We start from the raw sequence: 22328 nt of genomic DNA, 5'->3' as shown, positions 1-22328 counted from the left end.
CAAAAGGTATTTCTAACGTAACAGAAGAAGATGTAAGCAACTTTTTTAAAAGGTGAAAAAAAATTAAAAAAATAAAACTAGAGGAAGATTGTACATTATCCTACAATTTAAATTAATTGCCTTTGGGGGCAACTGGGTGGCTCAGTGGATAGAGAGCCAGGCCTAGAGATGGGAGATCCTGGATTCAAATCTGGCCTCAGACACTTGCCAGCTGGGTGACCCTGGGCAAGTGACTTGACCCCCATGGCCTAGACCTTCTGCCATGACCACCCTTCTGCCTTGGAACCAATACACAGTAGTGATTCCAAGACAGAAGGTGAGGGGTTAAAAAAAACACAACACTAGAAAACAGAAGAATAAATGGGCCGTTCCTTAAACAGATAAGTAGCATTTATTTCAAACCATCAGCAAGTCTCATCTGCAATGGGGATAAGATTGTCTTCCCAATAAGATCTAGAGTGAAGCAAGGATGCCCATTATTCCCATTCTTACTTAAAATCAAATTAGAAATGTCAACTTTAGCAATAAGGGGGGGAAGAAATCAAAGGACTTAAAACAGGCGGTGAGGGAACTAAAGTATCCCTTGGCAGATGATACGATGGGATACGCTGAGAAGCCTAGAAAATCATCCAAAAAACGAGTTCAAATCAGAACTTCAATAAAGCTGCAGGACACAGAATCAGCAGTGATCCTCTCTATTACTAACAAAGTCTAGCAGCAAGAGTTAGTTAGGAAGAGAAATGCCACTTAAAATCACTCCAGAAAATATAAAATACCTGGGAATCTACTTGCCAAGGCAAACATAGGAACTATTGGACACAGTTATACATTTCACATAAATAAAGTCAGATCTAAATAATTGGAAAAATATGAATTGCTCATGGGTAGGTTGAGCTAACATGATAATATGACAATTCTGCCCAAATGAGTTTAGGTACTCAGTGCCCTACCAATCCAACTACCAAATAATTGTTTTCTAGAACTAGAAAAAAATAATTACAAAATTCATCTGGAAGAATAAAAGGTCAAGAATATCAAGGGAACTAATGAAAAAAAATGTGAAGGAAGGTGGCCTGGCAGTGCCAGACCTTAAACTGTTCCATAAAGCAGCAATCATCAAAACAGCCTGGTACTGGCTAAGGAATAGAATGGTAGATTAGATAAACAGTACATGGGGGCAAATGACCTCAGCTACCTCGTGTTTGATGACAGACTCAAAGACCCCAGCTTTTGGAATAAGAACTCACTCTTTCAAGAGAGGCTGCTGGGAAAACTGGAAAACAGTATGGCAGCAGCTAGACACAGACCAATATCTCACACTCTATACCAAGACAAGATCAAAATGGATATGACATTTAGATATGAAGAGTGATACCATAACTAACTTAGGGGAACACAGAATAGTTTACCTGGAACATCTTTGGAGAAGGGAAGAATTTATGACCCAAAGAGGGATAGGAAGTATTCCATATGTAAAATGAATTTTATTATATTATTTTAATTAATTATTTATTTGTTTTATATAAATTATATATTTTTATAATAAAATTATATATTGTTTATTTAATTAATAATAAATAAATTTAATTTACATTAAATTGAAATGCTTCTGTACAAACAAAACGAATGTAACCAAGATTAGAAGGGAAACAACAAACTGGGGGGGAAATTTTTATAACAAATATCTCTGATAAAGGTCTAATTCCTCAAATTTATAGAGAACTAAAACACAAATTTATAAGAATACAAACCATTCCCCAACTGCCAAATGGTCAAAGGATGTGAACAAGCAATTTTCAGATGAAGAAATCAAAGCCATCGATAATCATGAGAAAAAATGTTCTAAATGCTGATTAGAGAAATACAAATTAAAACAACACTGAGGCACCACCTCACAGCTATCAGATTGGCCAGTATGGCAGTAAAGGAAAGTGGTAAATGTTGGAGGGGATGTGGCAAAATTGGGACACTAATGCCTTGTTGGTGGAGTTGTGAATGGATCCAACCATTCTGGAGAGCAGTTGGAACTATGCCCAAGAGGCTAAAAAACTGTGCCTACCCTTTGATCCAGTAGTACTACTTCTGGGTCTTTACCCCAAAAGAGATAATAAAAAAGGGAAAAGACCTACTTATACAAAAATATTTGTAGTTGCTCTTTTTGTAGTGGCAAAGAATTAGAAATTGAGGGAATGTCCACCAATTGGGGAATAGCTGAACAAATTGTGGTACATGTTTGAAAGAGAATTCTTTACTCTATTGCCTAGCCTGAGTTCACACTAACTTAAGCACCCCTACTTGGTACTTCACTAGACTGAAGACAGGATTAACTCCTTTGTCTACTTTTGAATTGAATCAGCAAAAGATTAAACACCCTAGTTAGTACTAGGTGAGAAGTTAGCAAAGTACTTAGAGAATTCACATCCTTTGAAATTCAATCAGCCGGGAATCTGTGAATCTTTTTGATGAGAACTTAACCTTCAGAAGGTGAGAAGTTGATCCTACAGACACTGCCCCCTGGGCAATGCTAGACAATTTAGAAACTGTGATTGGCCCCTGTGAAGAGGGGAGGGGACAAAAAGTCACCATAAAAAGCAAGCCCTGAACTCCTTTAGGGCAGATTGTCTCTGAGAAGATAGTCTGAAGAGATTGTCTTCTGGAGATAGTCTTAGAGGGAGCTTCAATGGAGACTATGGCTTGGTTGGGGGCTTGGAGTTTGGCTTCTACTTGGACTCTTGACTCTTGGATTATTTCATTGGGTGAGTAAAAGGCTGACCTCTTTCCTAGCTTCTGGAGAGACTAGCTTCCATCTTGGAGGAGGCTGTGTGGTTACTCACTACCAGCCTTCTTGGTTGAGAGCTAGTTAATCTCTGCCTAGATTAAGAAGACCTGGAGTAAACATTTAGGTTGATAGGATAGAGAACTTCTCCATCCCCCTCACATTTCCCTTCTTTATTGTTTACTCTCTATTGGTAAATAAATTTCTGACTCAAGATATAATAAATATTGGCAACCACATAATTTCATATAATCATCATCCAGCCATCAATTTTAACCTTTACACGTGTTGGTGATGGAATACTTTTGGACTCTAAGAAGTTAAATCAAGATGATTTCAGAACAAGGGGGAAAGCTCTGCAGGAATTGCTGTAGTGCAAAATGGGCAGAACCAGGAGAACATGGTACACAGGAACAGCAATATGGGATGATTATCTGTGAAAACGTAGCTCCTCTCAGCATGTACTGATTGGGGACAATCCTGAAGGACTCGTGACAGGGAAGCCTCTCCACCTCCAGAGAAAGGATGATTGGTGTCGGCTTTCCCATCTGTGTGTGTTGGTTCTGTGGGACTTTCTTTACAACAATGAGCAACATGGAAGTGCACAGGCTTCAGAGACCATACACTGCCCTCGTGCTGACAAATATCCAGGTGATTCATGGATATCTCAGGCTGGGCATCCCACGGGCACCTCAAGCTCTCTACGTCCCCAGTCCAAGATTTCTCCTCTTCTGAGCTTCCCTAGTAGGAGAGAGCGCATCACCCCCCTCCGGAGTCATTTGTTTTCCTTCACTTTCTCTCACATGTTCAACTTACTGCCACACTTTACCACTTCTCCCTTCCCAGCATCTCTTGTATATTTGCCCTTCTCCTCAACACATGGCTCTCACTCTAAAAGACCTTCTGCATCTCTTGCCTGGGTTATTGAAATAAGGCTCCCCCCCAAACCCCCTTAGCTTTCATCTCAGAATTGACACTAAGTACTGGTTCAAAGGCAGAAGGGTGGCCAGAGTTAGGCAAATGGGGTTAAGTGATTTGGCCAGGATCACACAACAAAAGATGTCAGACAACAAAAATACAAGAAGTCGCTTGCTGGGGGGCAAAAACCATTTACAGCAAGAGGACAACAGAGCCCCACTAAGGCCTTCCTTTCTCAATCAATGTATATGAGGAGATGAAGGTGGAAACAGAAGCCAGATAGACAATTCAGCGGAGAAACCACGTGGATCAAACTTTACAAGCCCTTTTCTTATGGTGAATCAGTTCTCATGGAATTAAATTGCAACATGCTTTGTGTGAAGAAGAGCAGGGAAGCTGATGTCCCTGGACTGTAGCATACAAGAGGTGAGTGAGGAGTAACAGGACTAGAGATGTAGGAAGGCTGGGAAGAGCCTCACTGAAGGATATGGGGTTTGATCCTGGAGGAATAAGGGAGCCCCTGGAGTTGATGGACAGGACCTCCACTTCAGGAAAATCCCTTTAGCCATCCAATGAAGGATAGACTGGAGTAGGGAGAGAGTTAGCCAGCTGAGCCTGCCTTATGCCCCTTCCCAAGCAGGCTATTGCAGTCCAGCTGTAAGTGTAAAAGGAGAGAAATGGGTGTTTTGGGGAGATTGTGTAAAGGTGAAATCTACAAGTGATCCTGAAGAGCTCAAATCCACCAGAGCTGCTGCAGAGGTGAAATCTACAAGTGATACTGAAGAGCTCAAATCCACCAGAGCTGCTGCAGAGGTGAAATCTACAAGTGATCCTGAAGAGCTCAAATCCACCAGAGCTGCTGCAGAGGTGAAATCTACAAGTGATCCTGAAGAGCTCAAATCCACCAGAGCTGCTGCAGAGGTGAAATCTACAAGTGATACTGAAGAGCTCAAATCCACCAGAGCTGCTGCAGAGGTGAAATCTACAAGTGATCCTGAAGAGCTCAAATCCACCAGAGCTGCTGCAGAGGTGAAATCTACAAGTGATACTGAAGAGCTCAAATCCACCAGAGCTGCTGCAGAGGTGAAATCTACAAGTGATCCTGAAGAGCTCAAATCCACCAGAGCTGCTGCAGAGGTGAAATCTACAAGCGATACTGAAGAGCTCAAATCCACCAGAGCTGCTGCTGCTTTGAAGGTAAAATAGAGGTCCACCAGCTTGGATATGGGAGGTTAGAGAGAGCCAAGGGAATAGAGAGCTAATGATTGCCTTTGTCACTGACACAGGTCTCCCTGCTCTTCTTCACCGAAGAAATTCCATCTGGGGTCTGTAAAGCTCTTCTCACCTCCAACATCCGGCTTCCTTTGCGCCAGCCAAGAGTTTGCTTTCTCCAACAAACAGCCCTTTCCCAGGGTGCCCACTACCTCCCCTCCACCAGAAGCTGCCCTCTGGGCTCACCGCCTCTTACTTCTATCTTCTTTGTATGCCTTCCCGTTAGCCTTCGAGCTCCTTGAGGGCAGAGACCCACTTCTGTCTCCTCCCTACTTAGTCCAGTGCCTGGCACAGAGTAAGTGCTCAAGCAAAGCTGATGTATGACCTGCCATGGCTGGCCAAAATAAACTCCAGGGGCTCCCGAGGGCCTCCCGGATCACCCATCCATTTCTTTGGCATTTTAACACTTCTCATAAGCTCGCCCATTTCAGGTACACTGACCCTGATCTCCTGAACCCTCTCCTGACCTTTGCCCTCTCCTGCCCCAGGTCAGTCCAGCCGCTTGCATTCCATGCCGAAATGAAATAAGACATGCGCAGGTCACAAAAGCATTTGCTCCAGCAAGAGCAGGCCATTTGGCAAGGATCCCCTGATGATCCAGTGGAGCAAGGCTGTCTGGTTTCCGGCCAAGCACCCTGCTGAAGGCTCCTTATGTCCGTCTGCTCCGGCCACATTCCACCTCTGGACGCCCTTGAGGCCCCCAAAGCCTGTCTCCTAAGGGGCTTTGGGGCTTGACTGGCACCACCGACCTCTGGCTTCACCATGCAGCAGGCACTAAGAGAAACCAGCCAGCCCGGGTCTACACAAAGGCAATGCTGGGTTTTTCAGGATCACAACGGGAGGCCTAAAGAAGTGCCTGTTGGCACAATCTCGAGGCCATCCAGGCTAGCTTCCAGATACAGCACTTCATCAGGAGGGGCTCTCGATCCTCTGAGTGAGCTGTTAGTATTAGCCCAATTTTAGATGAGGAAATGGAGGCAAATAGAGGTCAGATGACTTTTCCAGAATCCGGTAGTAAATAGAGGAGCCACATTTGAACTCGGGTCTTCTTGAATCCTGGCTCAGTGCTCTACCCACTGTGCCACCTAACTGCCCATACCTTTGAGGCAGCAAAGATCAGAGGCTTCCCGCCTGGCCACCAATCCTCATCTGGGTCAGGGACGAGGGCCTAGGACCACTCTTTGTTTTTTGTTCCCCAGCCTACCTGCTAGAACCTCCTGGTCTGTGGGATTCTCATGATTTCCACTCCCAGGACCTTTAACCAATTAGAGGCCTCTGAGCAACTGCTCCCTTTTTTCAGTGGAACCTGGCTTGGTACTTGAACCTCTCCTTGGTTTCCGGAAAGCCTGGCACCTTCTCACAATGCCACCCTTCAAGCTATCCCCAAATTCTAGGCATCTGATGGATTTCTGGTCCTCTCCCTCAGGCCACAGGTTGGCCACATCTATATTACAGGACTGAGGACTAGCCTCCTATGGTCTCCTTTCCAAAGAGTCAGTCAACCAAATAATTCTTTTCTTATTCTTAGACAAAACTCTGTTAAAACTGGGATGGACCTTCTTTCTTAGATAGATTACCAGATTTTTCTTCATTTGGTCTTTTCTCTTAGGGGGACTCACTGGATTTTCCTAAATTCAAACCTCTCCCCTCTGGCTGTTTTGGAGGTAAGACCTTTCCATTGCTGAGACCTGTCTGACTCTCCCAATTGGGAGTCTTCTTGGCAAAGGTACTGGAGCAGTTTGCCATTTCTGGGTCCAGTTAATTTCACAAGAAAATTAAATGGTCTTCACTGATTTAGAAAAAACCATAACAAAGTTCATTTGGAAGAACAAAAGATCAAGGATATCCAGGGAAATAATGAAAAAAAACACATACGATGGGGGCCTTGCAGTCCCTGACCTAAAACTATATTACAAAGCAGCAGTCATCAAAACAATTTGGTACTGGCTAAGAAACAGAAAGGAAGATCAGTGGAATAGACTGGGGGAAAGCGACCTCAGCAAGACAGTATACGATAAACCCAAAGATCCCAGCTTTTGGGACAAAAATCCACTATTCGATAAAAACTGCTGGGAAAATTGGAAGACAGTGTGGGAGAGACTAGGAATAGATCAACACCTCACACCCTACACCAAGATGAACTCAGAATGGGTGAGTGACTTAAACATAAAGAAGGAAACCATAAGTAAATTGGGTAAACACAGAATAGTATACATGTCAGACCTTTGGGAGGGGAAAGGCTTTAAAACCAAGCAAGATATAGAAAGAATCACAAAATGTAAAATAAATAATTTTGACTACATCAAACTAAAAAGCTTTTGTACAAACAAAACCAATGTAACTAAAATCAGAAGGGAAACAACAAATTGGGAAAAAATCTTCATAGAAACCTCTGACAAAGGTTTAATTACTCATATTTATAAAGAGCTAAATCAATTGTACAAAAAATCAAGCCATTCTCCAATTGATAAATGGGCAAGGGAAATGGATAGGCAGTTCTCAGATAAAGAAATCAAAACTATTAACAAGCACATGAAGAAGTGTTCTACATCTCTTATAATCAGAGAGATGCAAATCAAAACAACTCTGAGGTATCACCTCACACCTAGCAGATTGGCCAACATGACAGCTATGGAAAGTAATGAATGCTGGAGGGGATGTGGCAAAGGAGGGACATTAATTCATTGCTGGTGGAGCTGTGAACTGATCCAGCCATTCTGGAGGGCAATTTGGAACTCTGCCCAAAGGGCGATAAAAGACTGTCTGCCCTTTGATCCAGCCATAGCACTGATGGGTCTGTACCCCAAAGAGATCATAAGGAAAAAGACTTGTACAAGAACATTCATAGCTGCGCTCTTTGTGGTGGCCCAAAACTGGAAAACGAGGGGATGCCCATCAATTGGGGAATGGCTGAACAAACTGTGGTATATGTTGGTGATGGAATACTATTGTGCAAAAAGGAATAATAAAGTGGAGAAGTTCCATGGAGACTGGAACAACCTCCAGGAAGTGATGCAGAGCGAGAGGAGCAGAACCAGGAGAACATTGTACACAGAGACTAATACACTGTGGTATAATCGAACGTAATGGACTTCTCCATTAGGGGCGGTGTAATGTCCCTGAACAACTTGCAGGGATCCAGGAGAAAAAAACACCATTCATAAGCAAAGGATAAACTATGGGAGTGGAAACACCGAGGAAAAGCAACTGCCTGAATACAGCGGTTGAGGGGACATGACAGAGGACAGACTCTAAATGAACACCCTAATGCAAATACTATCAACAAAGCAATGGGTTCAAATCAAGAAAACATCTAATGCCCAGTGGACTTACGCGTCGGCTATGGGGGGTGGGGGGGGGGGAAGAAAATGATCTATGTCTTTAATGAATAATGCTTGGAAATGATCAAATAAAATATATTAAAAAAAAAAAGAAATAAGCAAAATCACAAAAAAAAAAGAAAATTAAATGGGAAAAGAAAAGAATATACTTTTTCTCAGCAGTACGTGGCACTTTCACAAAAATCAGTCCATGTAACAGGCATAAACGCCTCATCCTCAAACCCCAAAAGCCAAAATGTTAAATGCATCCTCTTCAGACCATGGCGCAATAAAAACTACTTTCAACAAAGAGCTACAAAAAGAAAGACTAAAAACTAATTGTAAACTAAGTAACCTTATCCTAGAGAACGAGTGAGTCCCGATTAGTTTACAAATGAAGAAACTGAAGTAAACAGGGTTAAGTGACTTGTTCAGGGTCCCACAAGTTATGACATGCCGGTGGCTGAATTTGAACTTGGGGCTTCTTGACTTCGGCCCTCCCACTCTGCACTGTGGTGCCCCCTAGCCTGCTATAGCAGAGATGGTGGACATAAAACACAGGTTACTGAATGATTTTCAGAATTTTCACGGTACAGTTCATCCTTAGGGGGATAGAACATGTTTCGTTTTCTTTTTAATCGGTCTCTTCTTGCTGAATGGCCCCAAAGGGTTTCATCTACTCTCCCGGGGGGGGAGTGGGGGGGGGCTTCCTCATGGTAACCAAGCACCCTCTCTAGGGGCATCACCCAAAGCACCTTCAGAAGGAAGGAGATGCCTTGGGCTCCCCTTCCTACGGCCTGTCAAAGGGGTCACTGCATCACCGTCCTGCTGACTTTCCCTGCCTCAGGCCAGTGTCCAGGACTCGGGATCAGCCCATCCAACAGCGGGGGATTCACCAAAGACCTGCCCGGAGGCCGTCCCAAGTTCCCTGGGCTTCGTTCAAGCCTCCCGCCTGCCCGCCAGAGGTCTTCTCCTCTCCTGTGGGCCGGCTCCCCCACGATGCCCCCCAAAAACCTTTGCTCGATGTCTGTGGACCTCGTTCACTGGCCCAGCAGCCTGGGAAGGAGGCCGGGGCCGCTGGCTCAATCCCCCTTCAGAGCAGCCCCTCGGGGCGCCCCAGCCACGTCCCGAAGCCCTCCTCCTCCGTCCCAGGGCACGAGCCGGCTGCTCTCGGGCTCTTTAGGAGCGTCTCTGTCTCTCCTGAGCTGAGGCTCCCCAGGCCTACCCTGAGCCCCTGGAGGCTCTCCCCAGCACCTCTTCGGCCTCCCCTGGGCTCCGGGATCCAGGGCACAGCCGCAGACCTTGGTGCGCCGGCCGGCTGTCCTCCCTACCTGGGCCGCCTTCCTCTGCTTCCCTTCTGGTGCCAGCTCCGGTTCCCCCTTCTGCCAGGGGCTTCCCCGGCCTTGATCGTGCGGCTCTCCCTGAGACTCCGAGAGGCAGGGATCGTGCTTGTTGCTCTTCGCTGCACCCCGGCGCTTAGCACTGTGCCCGGCACGTAGAGTATGACTTTCCAGCCTGGCCTGGAAAGGGCCAAATAGCCCAAGCCAATGAACCGTCTCCGTCTCGGGGAGGCAGATCTGGCCTCGGGAGAGGCCGGCGGGCTCCTCCTCAGCAGGTGCGGCTGGCTCGGCCCGAGGCTCAGGCTGGGCCTCCGCCGCCTCCTCTCTTGATGCCCTCACAAAGCCGGACCAGAAAAAGGAACGTGGCGCCCCCTCCATTCGGCACCTGGCTCCCCTCTTTCCCCTGCATGACTTCAGGCCAGCCTCCCCGACTCTGCTGGTTTCGGGCCTTCTCTTCCTCAGCCATGCCTCCGGGGAGAACGGAAGCGACTCGGGGTGAAAACCGGGGAGCCCGGCACCCCGAGGTGTTCGCACGTTTTAGGGTGAAACCGTCGCCTGGTCTTCACTCCCACCGCCGGAGGTGAACAGCGGCGTCCACGCCGGGGCTACATCTGAGGCTGTGACTCTCCTGCCAGGACTCTGACGGGAACCAGGAAGAACTGCGAGAACGTCGCTGGCGGCGGCGGGTCTGGGCGAAGGGTTGCAGTCTGGAAAGAACCAGAAGAGTCTTCTTTCCCTCTGAGCACAGAGCACGGGGGTCGCCCTTGTTCTTCCCTTCAGGAAGGGATGGCTAAAGATTCCAGCGCGGCCAGAAATACGGGATGCCGCGTGGCAAAGGGTGCCGAGGCCACCCTCGGGGAGACGTCACTGGAAGGCTGGGGGCCAAGGGGGAGCCGCCGCGGCTCCCGAGGGTGGCCAAAGATCCGTCTGATCGCTGCCAAATCACCCCCAAAGTGAATTCTGGAGCAGCATCACCCACAGAAAGATGGGGTGACGGCATTTTTCAGCCTATAACAATGGAGAAGACCAGCTTATGGGCTGTGCCCAGGTGGAGGTGGGCAGCAGAGGGGGCCCCACTGCCGTGACGTGCCTTTGGGCACAGCTGAAGCAGCAGCAAAGACTTCTGGAGCTTTCAGCCACAGACCGCTGCTCAGGAGGCTGCCAGGGACCCTTTGCTGGGTGGCTCTGTCGCAGGGTGGGTAGGAGCCCCAGCATTCACCAGTACTTGTAGCCGCAGGGAGCAAGGGACCCCGGTCACAGTTCCACGGGGTAAAGGGCGCTTGTTGTCACCCCCAGGCCAGAGCTCAGATGGGGAGAGCACTAAGCACAGCACTCCCTACATCATGGCCCCTGGGAGAACTAAAAGCAGCTGGATCCCCAGCGCCAGCTCTAAAGCAGCTTGGAGCAGCGCTCCCTTCGCTGAGTTACAGAGCCCGACTTGAACAGTGCTTTCAATCCAAAGAAAAGAAAAAGGCAAAAAGAGAAGCTCACCGTAGAACGTCAAGATTGGCGACAGGGTCCACTCCAACTCAGAAGAAGAAAACAAAGGTCATAGTGCTCCATCCAAGGCCTCCAAGAAAAATGTTCATTGCTCTCAAGCCCAGAAAGAATGAATGGAAGAGCTCAGAAAGGATTTGAAAATCACTTCAGAGAAGGCGAAGAAAAATTGGGGAAAGAAATTACAATAATACAGGAAAATCATTTTAAAAATAGTCAACTGCTTGGTAAAGGAGACAAAAAATACTGAAGATCTTCATATTAAGAAGAATTTAAAACTAAAGAAGAAATTACAATTAAAAAACAGAACAGGCCACTTGGTAAAAGAGGCACAAAAATCCAATGAAGAGAAGAACTTCATAAAAAGCAAAATAGGACACATGGAAAAAGATACAGCAATGTCTTGAAGAGAAGAACTTTTAAAACAGAGAACTGACCCTATGGAAAAGAGGTACAAAAGTTCACTCAAGAAAATCATGACTTAAAAATTAGAATTGGGCAAGTAGAAGCTAATGACTCCACGGGATAGCAAGAAACAAACAAAGTCAAAAGAATGGGGAAAAAAAGAAGAAGAAAATGTGAAATCTCATTGGAAAAAAAAACTGACCTGGAAAATGAATCCAGGAGAGATCATTTAAGAATTGTTGTTCTACCTGACTAAAAAAAAGAGCGTCGACATTCTCTCTTTCTCAAGAAATTATCAAGGAAAACTGCCCTGATATTCTAGAACCAGGAGGAAAATAAAAATGGAAAAAATCCACTAACCACCTCCCAGAAGAGCTCCCAAAAGAATAACTTCCAGGTATATTATAGCCCAATTCCAGAACTCCCAGAGCAAGGAGAAAATATTGCAAGCCAGAAAGAAACATTTCAAATATCACGGAGCTACACTCGGGATACCACAAGACTTAGAAGCTTCCACAAGGGCCTGGAAGAGCATATTCCAGAGGGCAAAGGAGCTGGGACTATAATGAAGAATCAGTTTACCTGCAAAATGGAGCACAATCTTTCAGGCGAAAAAATGGGTGTTCAAATGAAATAGAGGACTTTCAGACATTCTAGATGAAATGAGCCCAATGGAAAATCTCCTTCTCAAATACAAGACTCAAGAGGAAAAGAGGCAAGAGAAACCTAAAGACGTTCAATAAGCTTAAACTGTTTGCATACCTACATGGGGAGATGATTCCTGGAACATCAAAGAATTTTGTCATTTTTAGGGCTATCCGGAGTGTACATAGAGGGTGAGGATGCGAGTTGAATAGGATAGGATATAAATCAAGAAGTGGAATGCAATGGGAGGAGGGGGAAGGGAAAATGGAATGGGGGAAAGTATCTCCTAGAAAAGAGGAATGAAAAAGCTTTTGCAGTGGAATGGAAGAAGGGGCAGTGGAGAGGGGAGCACATTCATTGAATTGGACGCAAGGAGAGAGGCACATATGCAATTGTTTGGGTATAGAAAGATTCTGACCCTCCAAGAAAGCAGGAGGAGAAGGGATGGGCTAGCAGCCAAAAGGACAAGTTGAGGGAGGTGGTGGTCAGAAGCGAAGTGCGTGAAATGGCCGGTTGCTGTTTCTTATTCTACCATTTCATGAAGTGCCTGTATTATGAACTATGTTCTCTGGCTGACTATTAAAGGTAGACACACTAGTGGGGGCTCAGAAGGCTTTTTTTTTCCCAGAGATGTGACTCTATGGAATCCTTCAGACCTGAGGAATGAGCCCTGCTGTGTGAGGCGGGAGGAGTCACTGCAGGCGGACACAAGCCTCGAAGGCCCCTTCCAAAGGGAGGGCCGGATCTTGGCGTGGCTCCTCCTTCCCAACTGCCCAAAGCTGTTCCCTCCCCCCACTGGCCCTCAGACAAACGAGGGGGGGGCCCAGGACTTCACCTCAGCTGCATCGGGCTCTGGCCTCAGGCAGATCAGGTTCCCCTCCAGAGTGAGCATGCTCAGCTTCTTGCAGAGGCCCAGGTAGCGCACCTGCTCCATGTTCTCGATATTGTTGCCCTCCAGGTCCAGAACCTCCAGGTGCTCCAGCAGAGAGATCTGGCTCAGGTCGGAAATGTTGTTGTAGGACATGTAGAGCTCCTGGGGAGACGGAGGGAGCCATGAGCCCGGGTGGAGGAGGAAGGCCCGACGATGCCCCCAGAAGCAGGCGTCTCCACTCTTCTCCCTAGAACGAGCTGAGCCCAACACAAGGAGAGCGACGGCAGGGAAGACGACGGCAGGACCCTGGAGCGCTGGAGGACTCCCGCTTCCTAACTGGCGGGCGGCCCTGCCAGAGCCACTTAGTCAAACTGGGCTTACAGGACCTTTTAAATCCCCCTCCCCCGCCCGTCCTGAGGGGCAGCCAATCCCAGGAGGGCCTGGCGAGGCCCAGGGCGGAAGCAGGTCCTGCCCGGTCGTGTGGGGGAGGGAGATGCTTCGGATCTTGTCCACAAGGGTCAGTCCACACGTGTGGACGGAGGAGGAACGGGTTCTTCCAGGGTGGATGTCCGTCCTGGACCCCATCGGGGGACCAAAGCCTGTTTAGGGTTACAGAAGACCTCGAGGCCCTCCTACCTCCTCATCTCCTCGGACTTAGCAAGGAGTCCCTCCTGAGGACGTGGCCTCTCCCCTCCCTGGCAGAAGCTCGCACCCGGACCCCGGGGGGAGGGAGGGAGGAAGCCCTAGAGTGGCGCGTTGGCTGCATCTTCGCCGACTTCTGTTGTTTTAGCTTAGAGAGACGGTCTCGGGGCGCCAAGACCGGGAGACCACAGAACCCCACATCCCGCCTTGGTTTCTGGGGGACGCCGAGGCTCCTGGCCGGCCTATGGGAAGGAAGTCAGAGCCAACTACCTTTAGTGAGTGAAGGGAGCAGATCCCGTCCAGATCGGCCAGCCCGCAGCGAGTCAGCCACAGAATCTGCAGGCGAGCCAGCGATGTGCCCAGGTCCCTTGCAAGAGATCAGAGAAGGGAGCTCTGTGAGTGAGCCAAGGCCCTTCTCTCCCAAATTCTCAGCCTCCAGGCGCAGAGAGGAAAATGGATGCGAACAGAGGTTTGTGACTGGCCACACTAGTAAGTGGCTGAGGCCCGTGAACTTGAACTCAGATCTTTTTCTTTTTTTAAACCCTCACCTTCTGCCTTAGACTCAATACTGTATATTGGTTCCAAGGCAGAAGAGCGGTAAAGGCCATGCAAAGGGGGTGAAGTGACTTGCCCAGGGTCACTCAGCTAGGGAGTATCTGAGGCCACATTTGAACTCAGGACCTCCCGTCTCAAGGTCTGGCTCTCCACCACTGAGCCACCAGGCTGCCCCTAATTCAGATCTTTTTAATCCAGGCCCAGCTGCCTCCAAGAAGAGAGATGCTCAGGGATCGCCTGCTGCCTGAGGAGAGATGTTGCCCCCTTAGGGCCCAGAGAACTTCCCAGAACCTACTTCAACAGAAGGCTATTGGCCCCTTTGAGGGATTCAGCTGGGTCCGATGATCTTGGGAAAGGGATAGGGTAAGCCTGGCCAGAGGTGATCACGTCCGGGCAGGAAAACCAGCAGGGGCCGGGGGGGGGGGGGGCGGTGTTTTATTGCTGCCGCCCATTGAAGGCAGATTCGGGAGGGGAGCTGTGATAGGAAGAAGGGGTCTGAATTTGAGATTTGGATTTATAGGCCACGGAGGAAAGCACAGGCATGACAGGTCACGGGTAAGAGGCGCACAGCTGGGAGCTTGGAGGGTGGCCTCTGCTCCAACCCATGCAGGAAAACTTGAAACCCTCGGGGAGATCCCTGGTGGGGTCCGTGCCTGAAGGCCTCCCGAGACGGGCGTCAGCAGCCACCTCAGGAATGGTAATTCTCTCTGTTAAGAAGCCTTTCCTAACGGATATCGGGCCTCAGTTTGTCTTGGTAGGGCCTAGCGTTTGCAGGTCATCATGGGGAAGAAGAAACAGCAGAGGGAGAGATGGGACGACAGCAGAGTGTGATCGGAGGTGGAGCACTACGGGCAATGGCAGGGTCAAGGGGAGGGCCCTCTCTGTGGTGTGGAAGGAGCAGGCCATGGCCAGCCCTCTCCCCCCCACCGCCGCCCTGGCACTTCGGAAGTTGATCCCACAGCAGCGTTTGCACTGGTCCATAAGGAATTTCACCTGGGTCCTGCCTCATCCTCTCACTCCCCCTCCCCCCCAGCAGCTCTTGGAGACCTCCTCATCCCTCCTCAACCTCCCATGGCTCCCAAGCCCCGCCGGCTCAGCTGAGAAGACGGAGGCCGTTGGCTGTGAACTCTTTCTGCTCCTCGCAACACTCCCATACATACATCTGCCACCATTGCTCCTTCCTGCTCCAGCAGGGCTGCTCTACCCGGCTCCTCCTCTGAGCCTGGCCTCCCCCTCCCACCCTGCTGCCAGCTGCCCTCCCTTTCTGAGAAGGCCCGTCCATTCGGGGCCTCCGCTCCCTCTCGGCCACGCAGCCGGGTTCTTGGGGATTCCCACGGTTGGGCCTGTTGGGGAGCCTCCTCTTCCAGGCAGCCCTTGGTGCTGCCTCTTCTCTCGGGCGCTGGAGACGCTGCTCCCTTCCGGTTCTCCTCCTGCTCGCCCGCCCGCCCACGTCTCCTCCATCTTCCGGGGGATGCCGGTCCGAGCAGGCCGGCTGTCCAGGAAGAGCCCCGAAGGCTCCGGGCTGCGCCGTCTCCTCCTCCCAGACCGTTCCAGTGACCGTCTCTGCAAGCCCCCTTCAGACTTCTGCCTAGCCCGGCCTCTCTTCTGGTGGCCTCCTGCAGCCGTCCTCAGCCCAGGATGGCCCACCTGAGCGCTGCGCTTCCCCCCAAGCCTCCCTGCGGCCACCCTTCTGTGCTGCCGCTGAGGAGAGCCGGGACCCAGGCGTCTCAGCGCGGCCCGGAGCCAGCCTGTTTCCTTCGGAAGCAGCAAGGGCTAGGCAGGGCCCGAGGCCACATTGGAACGCAGGCTCTATCCACTGAGCCACCTAGCTGCCCCTGCCCTGTCCTCTGACACCGCGGCTCCCTGCTGCTTTCCCTGTGTGCCACGGCAGCAGCTGCTCTTGCTCTGAGTCCAAGCTTGACCTGCAGGGGCCTCCTGTGGCCCACAGGCTCAAAGCCAAGCCCTGAGCTTGGCTTTTAAAGCCTTCCCTGAGCCCGGCCCTTCCTCATTTCTTAGAGCACGGCTCCTCCTGCAGCCAGGCTCCCAGGGCCACTGGCCGGGGCTCCCCCCACCAAAGAAAGAGCTCCAGGGGGTGGCTGGGAGGCTCAGTGGATAGAGCCAGGCCCAGAGATGGGAGGTCCTGGGTTCCCAAGTGGCCTCAGACACTTCCTAGTGGGAACAAGTCACCAAACCCCTTTGCCCAGACCTTAGGCTCTTCTGCCTTGGAGCCAAGACTTCTCATCAGTTCCCAGGCAGGACTTGAGGAAGGAAGGAAGAAGGAGGGAAGGGAGGAAGGAGGGAAGGAAGGAAGGAAAGGAGGAAAGAAGGAAGGAAGGAAGGAAGGAAGGAAGGAAGGAAGGAAGGAAGGAAGGAAGGAAGGAAGGAAGGAAGGAAGGAAGGAAGGGAGGGAGGGAGGGAGGGAGGGAGGAAGGGAGGGAGGGAGGGAGGGAGGGAGGGAGGGAGGGAGGAAGGAAGGAAGGAAGGAAGGAAGGAAGGAAGGAAGGAAGGAAGGAAGGAAGGAAGGAAGGAAGGAAGGAAGGAAGGAAGGAAGGAAGAAGGAAGGAAGGAAGGAAGAAGGGGGAGGAAGGAGGGAGGGGGAGGAAGGAAGGAAGGAAGGAAGGAAAGGAGGAAAGAAAGAAAGAAAGAAAGAAAGAAAGAAAGAAAGAAAGAAAGAAAGAAAGAAAGAAAGAAAGAAAGAAAGAAAGAAAGAAAGAAAGAAAGAAAGAAAGAAAGAAAGAAAGAAAGAAAGAAAGAAAGAAAGAAAGGAAGGAAGGAAGGAAGGAAGGAAGGAAGGAAGGAAGGAAGGAAGGAAGGAAGGAAGGAAGGAAGGAAGGAAGGAAGGAAGAAAGAAAGAAAGAAAGAAAGAAAGAAAGAAAGAAAGAAAGAAAGAAAGAAAGAAAGAAAGAAAGAAAGAAAGAAAGAAAGAAAGAAAGAAAGAAAGAAAGAAAGAAAGAAAGAAAGAAAGAAAGAAAGAAAGAAAGAAAGAGAAAGAAAGAAGGAAGGAAGGAAGGAAAGAAGGAAGGAAGGAAAGCCGTCACGTGGGTGAGTGGCAGCCCTTCTGGAGGGAACCCGAGGCCGCGGGGGCTTCTCTGGAGGCCGGAGCCAGGCAGGGAAGCCGGGGTTGGCAGAGGGGCCTCTCGGTCCTGGGTTCCCGGGGATGGAGGTTGGAGAAGGGAAGAAGCTTGGGCCGGGCCGTGGGGGGGGCCTTACCTGATGGAAGACAGCAGGCTGTTGTTCAGTTTCAGCTGACTCAGGTTGGGCACGTGGACACCTGCGGACAGGAGAGACCAGCCAGGCTAGAAGGCAGCAGGGGCAGCCCCAGGAGGGGGCAGGGAGGGCCTGGGCGGCCCCCAGGGCTTTGAGGCTCCCTGGCCTCCTTTCCTGGGCAGTGCTGGGCCCAGAGGCAGGAAGCCTTAAGGGGGAGCCCGAGGCCCCTCGGCCTCAGTTTCCACATTTGTCAGATGAGCCGAGAGGGAGATCCTTGCCAAGAAAACCCCAGGTGGGTCCTGCAGGGAGGGCCGCGCCCCTTCTGGGCTCTGGGAAGGGCGTAATCACTGTCTGTTGACTGACTACCCGGGTGCACATTAGAGCCAGGCTAGGTGCTGGTTTGCACACATGTACAGCCAGTGGTCCCTGGCGGGGCCCAAGGCCCAGGGGAGCAGCTAGGTGGCTCTGCAGATTGAGGGCGAGGCCCAGAGAGGGGAGGTCCTGGGTTCGAATCTGGCCATGACTACTCTGAACTAATGGATTCTGAGATAGAAGGCGAAGGCCTAAGAAGAAGATCCCGGGGCCAAGGAGTCAGCACCCTGCCTCCGAGGCTGTGCGAGGGGGGGTTCAGGGGCACCCAAGGCTCTGCTTACCGAAGTTCCCCAGGCTGTTCTCGCGGGTGTCCACACACATCTCCAGCATCGTCACGTCCTGGAGATCCTCCACCTGAGCCAGAGCCTTCTGCAAAAGCCAGGAGGAGGGGGAGGGGGAGCTGGGACGGGCAGCCTGGCTTCCCTGACACCCCCCAGCACTCACCCTGCCTTGGGCAAGTTTCCTCCCAACCTCCCTTTGGTGCCTTCTGCTTCGAGGCAGACAGACACCCAGGTGGGTCAAGCCGCCACTCCGGCAGCCCCCCCATCCGTGGCCCCTTGGGAGACGCCTCAAGGCGTCTCCGTTATTGCCACGGAAAGAGGAGGCAGGTGGAGCCCGGGGTGCCACGTTCAGGGTGCCACGTTCAGGGTGCCACGTTCGGGGTGCCACGTTCAGGGCGCCACGTTCGGGGTGCCACGTTCGGGGTGCCACGGCCCCGAAAGGAGGTCTGCTGCCGGGAGTGGAGCTCCAAGTGCCCCCTGGGGTGCCCCCACGAGTCAGGCTTCCTTCATGCACCCTTGTCTGGCCCAGGCGCTTGTGGGCCGGGCGGGAGCCCGTCTGGAGATGGGTCAGGAGAAGGCCCCGACCGCGGCTGCCCCCGAGGAGCGAGCGTGGCACGGACAAGCCGGGCTCCAGGGATTCGCTGGCTGAGGCGGGGCGGCTGGCACCGGGCTAAAGGCTCCTCGGGGTGGCGTCCGAGCGCGGCTCCTAGATGGGACGGGGGGGTGTCCTCCCGGCCTCCCCCCTTCCCCAGGCCAGGCCCCCGGCGCAGGTTTCTGCAGCAGGGAGGGAGGCGTCGAGCCGGGCTCACCAGCCGAGCCGGCGACAGGTACTCGTCCATCAGCGTCTCGGCGCCGCCGCCGGCCCTGCTCCGGGGCCGGGGGTTCTGCCGGCCGCGCCAGCTCACGTCCGTCACCCGCACGCCGGCGGCCCCCGTCCGCGGGCCTCGCTGGCCGCCGTCCCAAGGAGGCTCCATCGAGCTGGGCTTCTGCTGGAACAAGGGGGGGACTTCCTGCCTGGGCGCCCCCCGGCTGAAGCAGGCTCACGGGAGAACCGGAGCAGGAGGCCAGGAGCGCGGCCCAGGGCCTGCCCGAGACTCGAACCCGGAGCGTCACCCCTCCAGCCAGGACTCTGCACCTCGTCAGAGCAGCCCGATGTGGGTGCCGTCCCCTCGGGCATGGCCGAGAACCCCTTAGCCCGGGGTCACGGGGGCCCAAGCCCGTCCAGAGGGGCCCCGCCGGGCCGCCACGAGGAGGCAGGAGAGGCAAGAGCCCGCGGACGCTGCAGGGCGAAGGCAGCACCCAAGGGTGGGGACGCCCTGAGCAAAGACCCCGAAGGGCCTGCGGGCAGACCCTGGCGGCCATTTCCCGCCTGCTCTCCTCTTCCTGTCGTCCCTTCCTCCACGTGACCAGTGTGGAGACGTGTCGCGTGAGTCGAACACAGGACCCACCCAAAAGTGCTTACTGCGTCGGGGAAGGGGGAGGGGAGCCACCGGACCGGAAGGTCAGAAGACAATCGGCTCCCAAGTCGGGAAGACGACGGGGTTCCCCAGGGAAGGGTGTCCCGCGGAGGTGGGGGTGGCCTTCAGGGCCTGAACTAGCTTCACGTGGCTTGGAAGTGGGCCAAGCTTACTGCGGCGTCCACCCAACTGTGTGTTTGGGTTCCCCAAACTGAACGGACCCAGCTGCAGAGACGCCTCAAAGGGCCCCCTTTTGGAGCCCGTCCCCTGCCTCCGAGAAGCCCACCGGGATGGCCTCCCACTCAGGAGAGATCCCCATCCACCCCTGAAAAGAGGGCCTCAGCGATCCGGGGGGGCTTGGCCAGAGGAGCCGGCCTCGCCTCCCCCCATGGGCCGACAAGCCCCATCCCGAGGAGGCCCTCGTCCCGGCAGACGGGCTCCTTCTGGCCCCCGGCCGGGGAGGGCAGCCAGCGCCACCTGCCGGCCACACTCGGAAGAGCAGAGGCCGCCCTGACTCCGGCTTGGGCTGGGAAAGGCTCCGAACAAACCCAAGGCCTGTGGCAGCCCCAAATGGAGCCATTCAAAGTCAGCCAGAGGCTCCCTCCCTCCCAAGCCAGCACACGCACACGCGCACACACATTCTCACACATGCACACACTTGCACACGCGCACACACACACATTCTCACACGTGCACATATGCATACACACACGCACATGCACGCACACACACATGCACACGCACGCACACGCACGCACACACAGGCACACACTTGCACACGCACACACGCACACACAGATTCTCACACATGCACATGCATGCACACACACGCACATGCACGCACACACGCACACGCACGCACACGCACTCACAGACGTGCACGCACACACTCGCACACGCGCACACACACACATTCTCACACGTGCACATATGCATACACACACGCACATGCACGCACACACACATGCACACGCACGCACACACAGGCACACACTTGCACACGCACACACGCACACACAGATTCTCACACATGCACATGCATGCACACACACGCACATGCACGCACACACGCACACGCATGCACACGCACTCACAGACGTGCACGCACACACTCGCACACACATTTACGGATCCAGCAAATAGGAGGATTTACACACACAGCTGATAGCTCGATCCCTACAACAGACAGGAATCACAACGTAGCAGCACAGCCCGCGGGTCTGCAGAGATTTCCAAGGAAATTCCTAGGATCTTGGATTCAAAGCAAGAACAGATGTTGTGTCTCTCTTGGCAGAAGAGGCAGCTGAGGTTAAGTGACAGGCCCAGAGTTTTGCAGCAGGTCAAGGTCGGAGGCAAGATTTGAACTCAGACCTTCTTGTCTCCAAGGCCAGGGTTTCTTTCACTCTATCCCAAATTCTCAAACATCTCTAGGGAAAAAACCTCCGCTGTGACTTCAATTGTTCACACAACTAGAGAAAGAAAGCAAGGCCAAATTTCTCTGAAATAAATACGGTCCTGATACTGCGGGCCAGAATCCCCCCCATGAAACGCCACCACGGCCCCTCAGAGAGAGCAGGGCGAGGGGTTAAACAGCAGGGGCGAAACCTGCTGAAGAAGCAAAACCTCATTCCCAATTGCAACGTGAGAGCCTATTAAAGAAACAAGGCCTGACACTACGGCACAAAGCACTTCCTCCTAGAGATCCACTTGGGATGGTCAGCAGAAGCTGGCCTGGACCAGTGATGGCAAACCTTTCAGAGAAGCAGGTGGCATGAGAAATGTCCTTAGGTGCCCGTGGAGAGGGGAAGCAGAGCAGTCAGGCCCCGTGTCCCTCTGACTTTCTAGTAACAAACTCTGGAGAACTCTGCTGGGACGATGGCACGTGCCCACAGAGAGGGCTCTGAGTGCCTCCTCCGGCACGCATGCCACTGGTTCGCCATCATGGGCCTAGACGGCGAGCTCGGATCTTGTTGGCCAAGTCTTCAACAGAGGAAGTCTGGAGTTTGGGGTTTATTGGAATTGAGATCGGGGCCGGCAAGTCTAGGGTCCGGAGGTCATCGGCCTGACACGGGTTGTCTAGCAGTTCTAGAGAGGTCAGAAGTCATCTGGCCAACCTGGCACTTCTCAACAGAAACCACAGCCTCTGGCCTTGGAATTCCGCATTCTATGGCAATGAATGATGACGTCTGTTCAATATATTTTAGTCGTCACCTTTTCGACACTGCTCAAAACTGATAAAACAGACTAAGTCATGGAGCCACGTCACCTGAATCTCAATGTAAAAATCAGGAATATCATTCAAGAGGCGCTAGCAAGAGATTAAAAAGGGTATTCATGGGGGCAGCCTGGAGGCTCTGTGGATGGAGAGCCAGGCCTAGAGACGGGAGGTCCTGGGTTCCGATCTGGCCGACCCTGGGCAAGCCCCTTGACCCCCATGGCCTAGCCCTGACCATGCCAACACACAGTATTGACTCCAAGATGGAAGGGGAGGGTTTTTTTAAGGGTATCCGCTATGACCAGATTGGATTTGTGGCAAGAGTCAGTGATTACTCCTGGGGAAAACTCGGAACCTCATGGCTAAAGTGGATCCAGAATGACCTTTGACCTGGTAGTACCTGTGTCTGTGAACAGCGCTAAGTAGAAGGGTATCAAAGGGGGGAACTCTGTGAAACAGACTTTCTCCCACTAGAAGCTTTCTCAATCGAGCCAGGTGCAAAGCGAGGGGGAGCTTCTCCACTAGCGGCTGAAGGCCGGGCAAAGCCATAAGGAA

General features: G+C 51.9%; 1 protein-coding gene across 2 annotated transcripts in view; it reads right to left on the bottom strand.

Annotated features, from left to right (window-relative positions):
• The window catches only part of LRRC56 (leucine rich repeat containing 56), a 53790-nt gene that overhangs the window by 16097 nt on the left and 15365 nt on the right, over window positions 1–22328 (bottom strand). For both annotated transcript variants that reach the window (XM_056801055.1, XM_056801054.1), the window contains exons 2-6: window positions 18911–19087; window positions 18102–18189; window positions 17452–17512; window positions 13957–14053; window positions 13009–13206 (exon numbers count right to left, since the gene is read on the bottom strand). In XM_056801055.1, coding sequence (XP_056657033.1) covers window positions 13009–13206; window positions 13957–14053; window positions 17452–17512; window positions 18102–18189; window positions 18911–19075 — 609 coding nt within the window. In that variant the 5' untranslated portion in view covers window positions 19076–19087. The remainder of the gene's footprint in view (window positions 1–13008; window positions 13207–13956; window positions 14054–17451; window positions 17513–18101; window positions 18190–18910; window positions 19088–22328) is intronic.

The sequence above is a fragment of the Monodelphis domestica genome, chromosome 6, assembly GCF_027887165.1.
Source record: "Monodelphis domestica isolate mMonDom1 chromosome 6, mMonDom1.pri, whole genome shotgun sequence".
Lineage (NCBI taxonomy): Eukaryota > Metazoa > Chordata > Mammalia > Didelphimorphia > Didelphidae > Monodelphis > Monodelphis domestica.
Note: the sequence above shows the minus strand (reverse complement) of the source record. Positions and strands in the feature narration are given on the sequence as shown.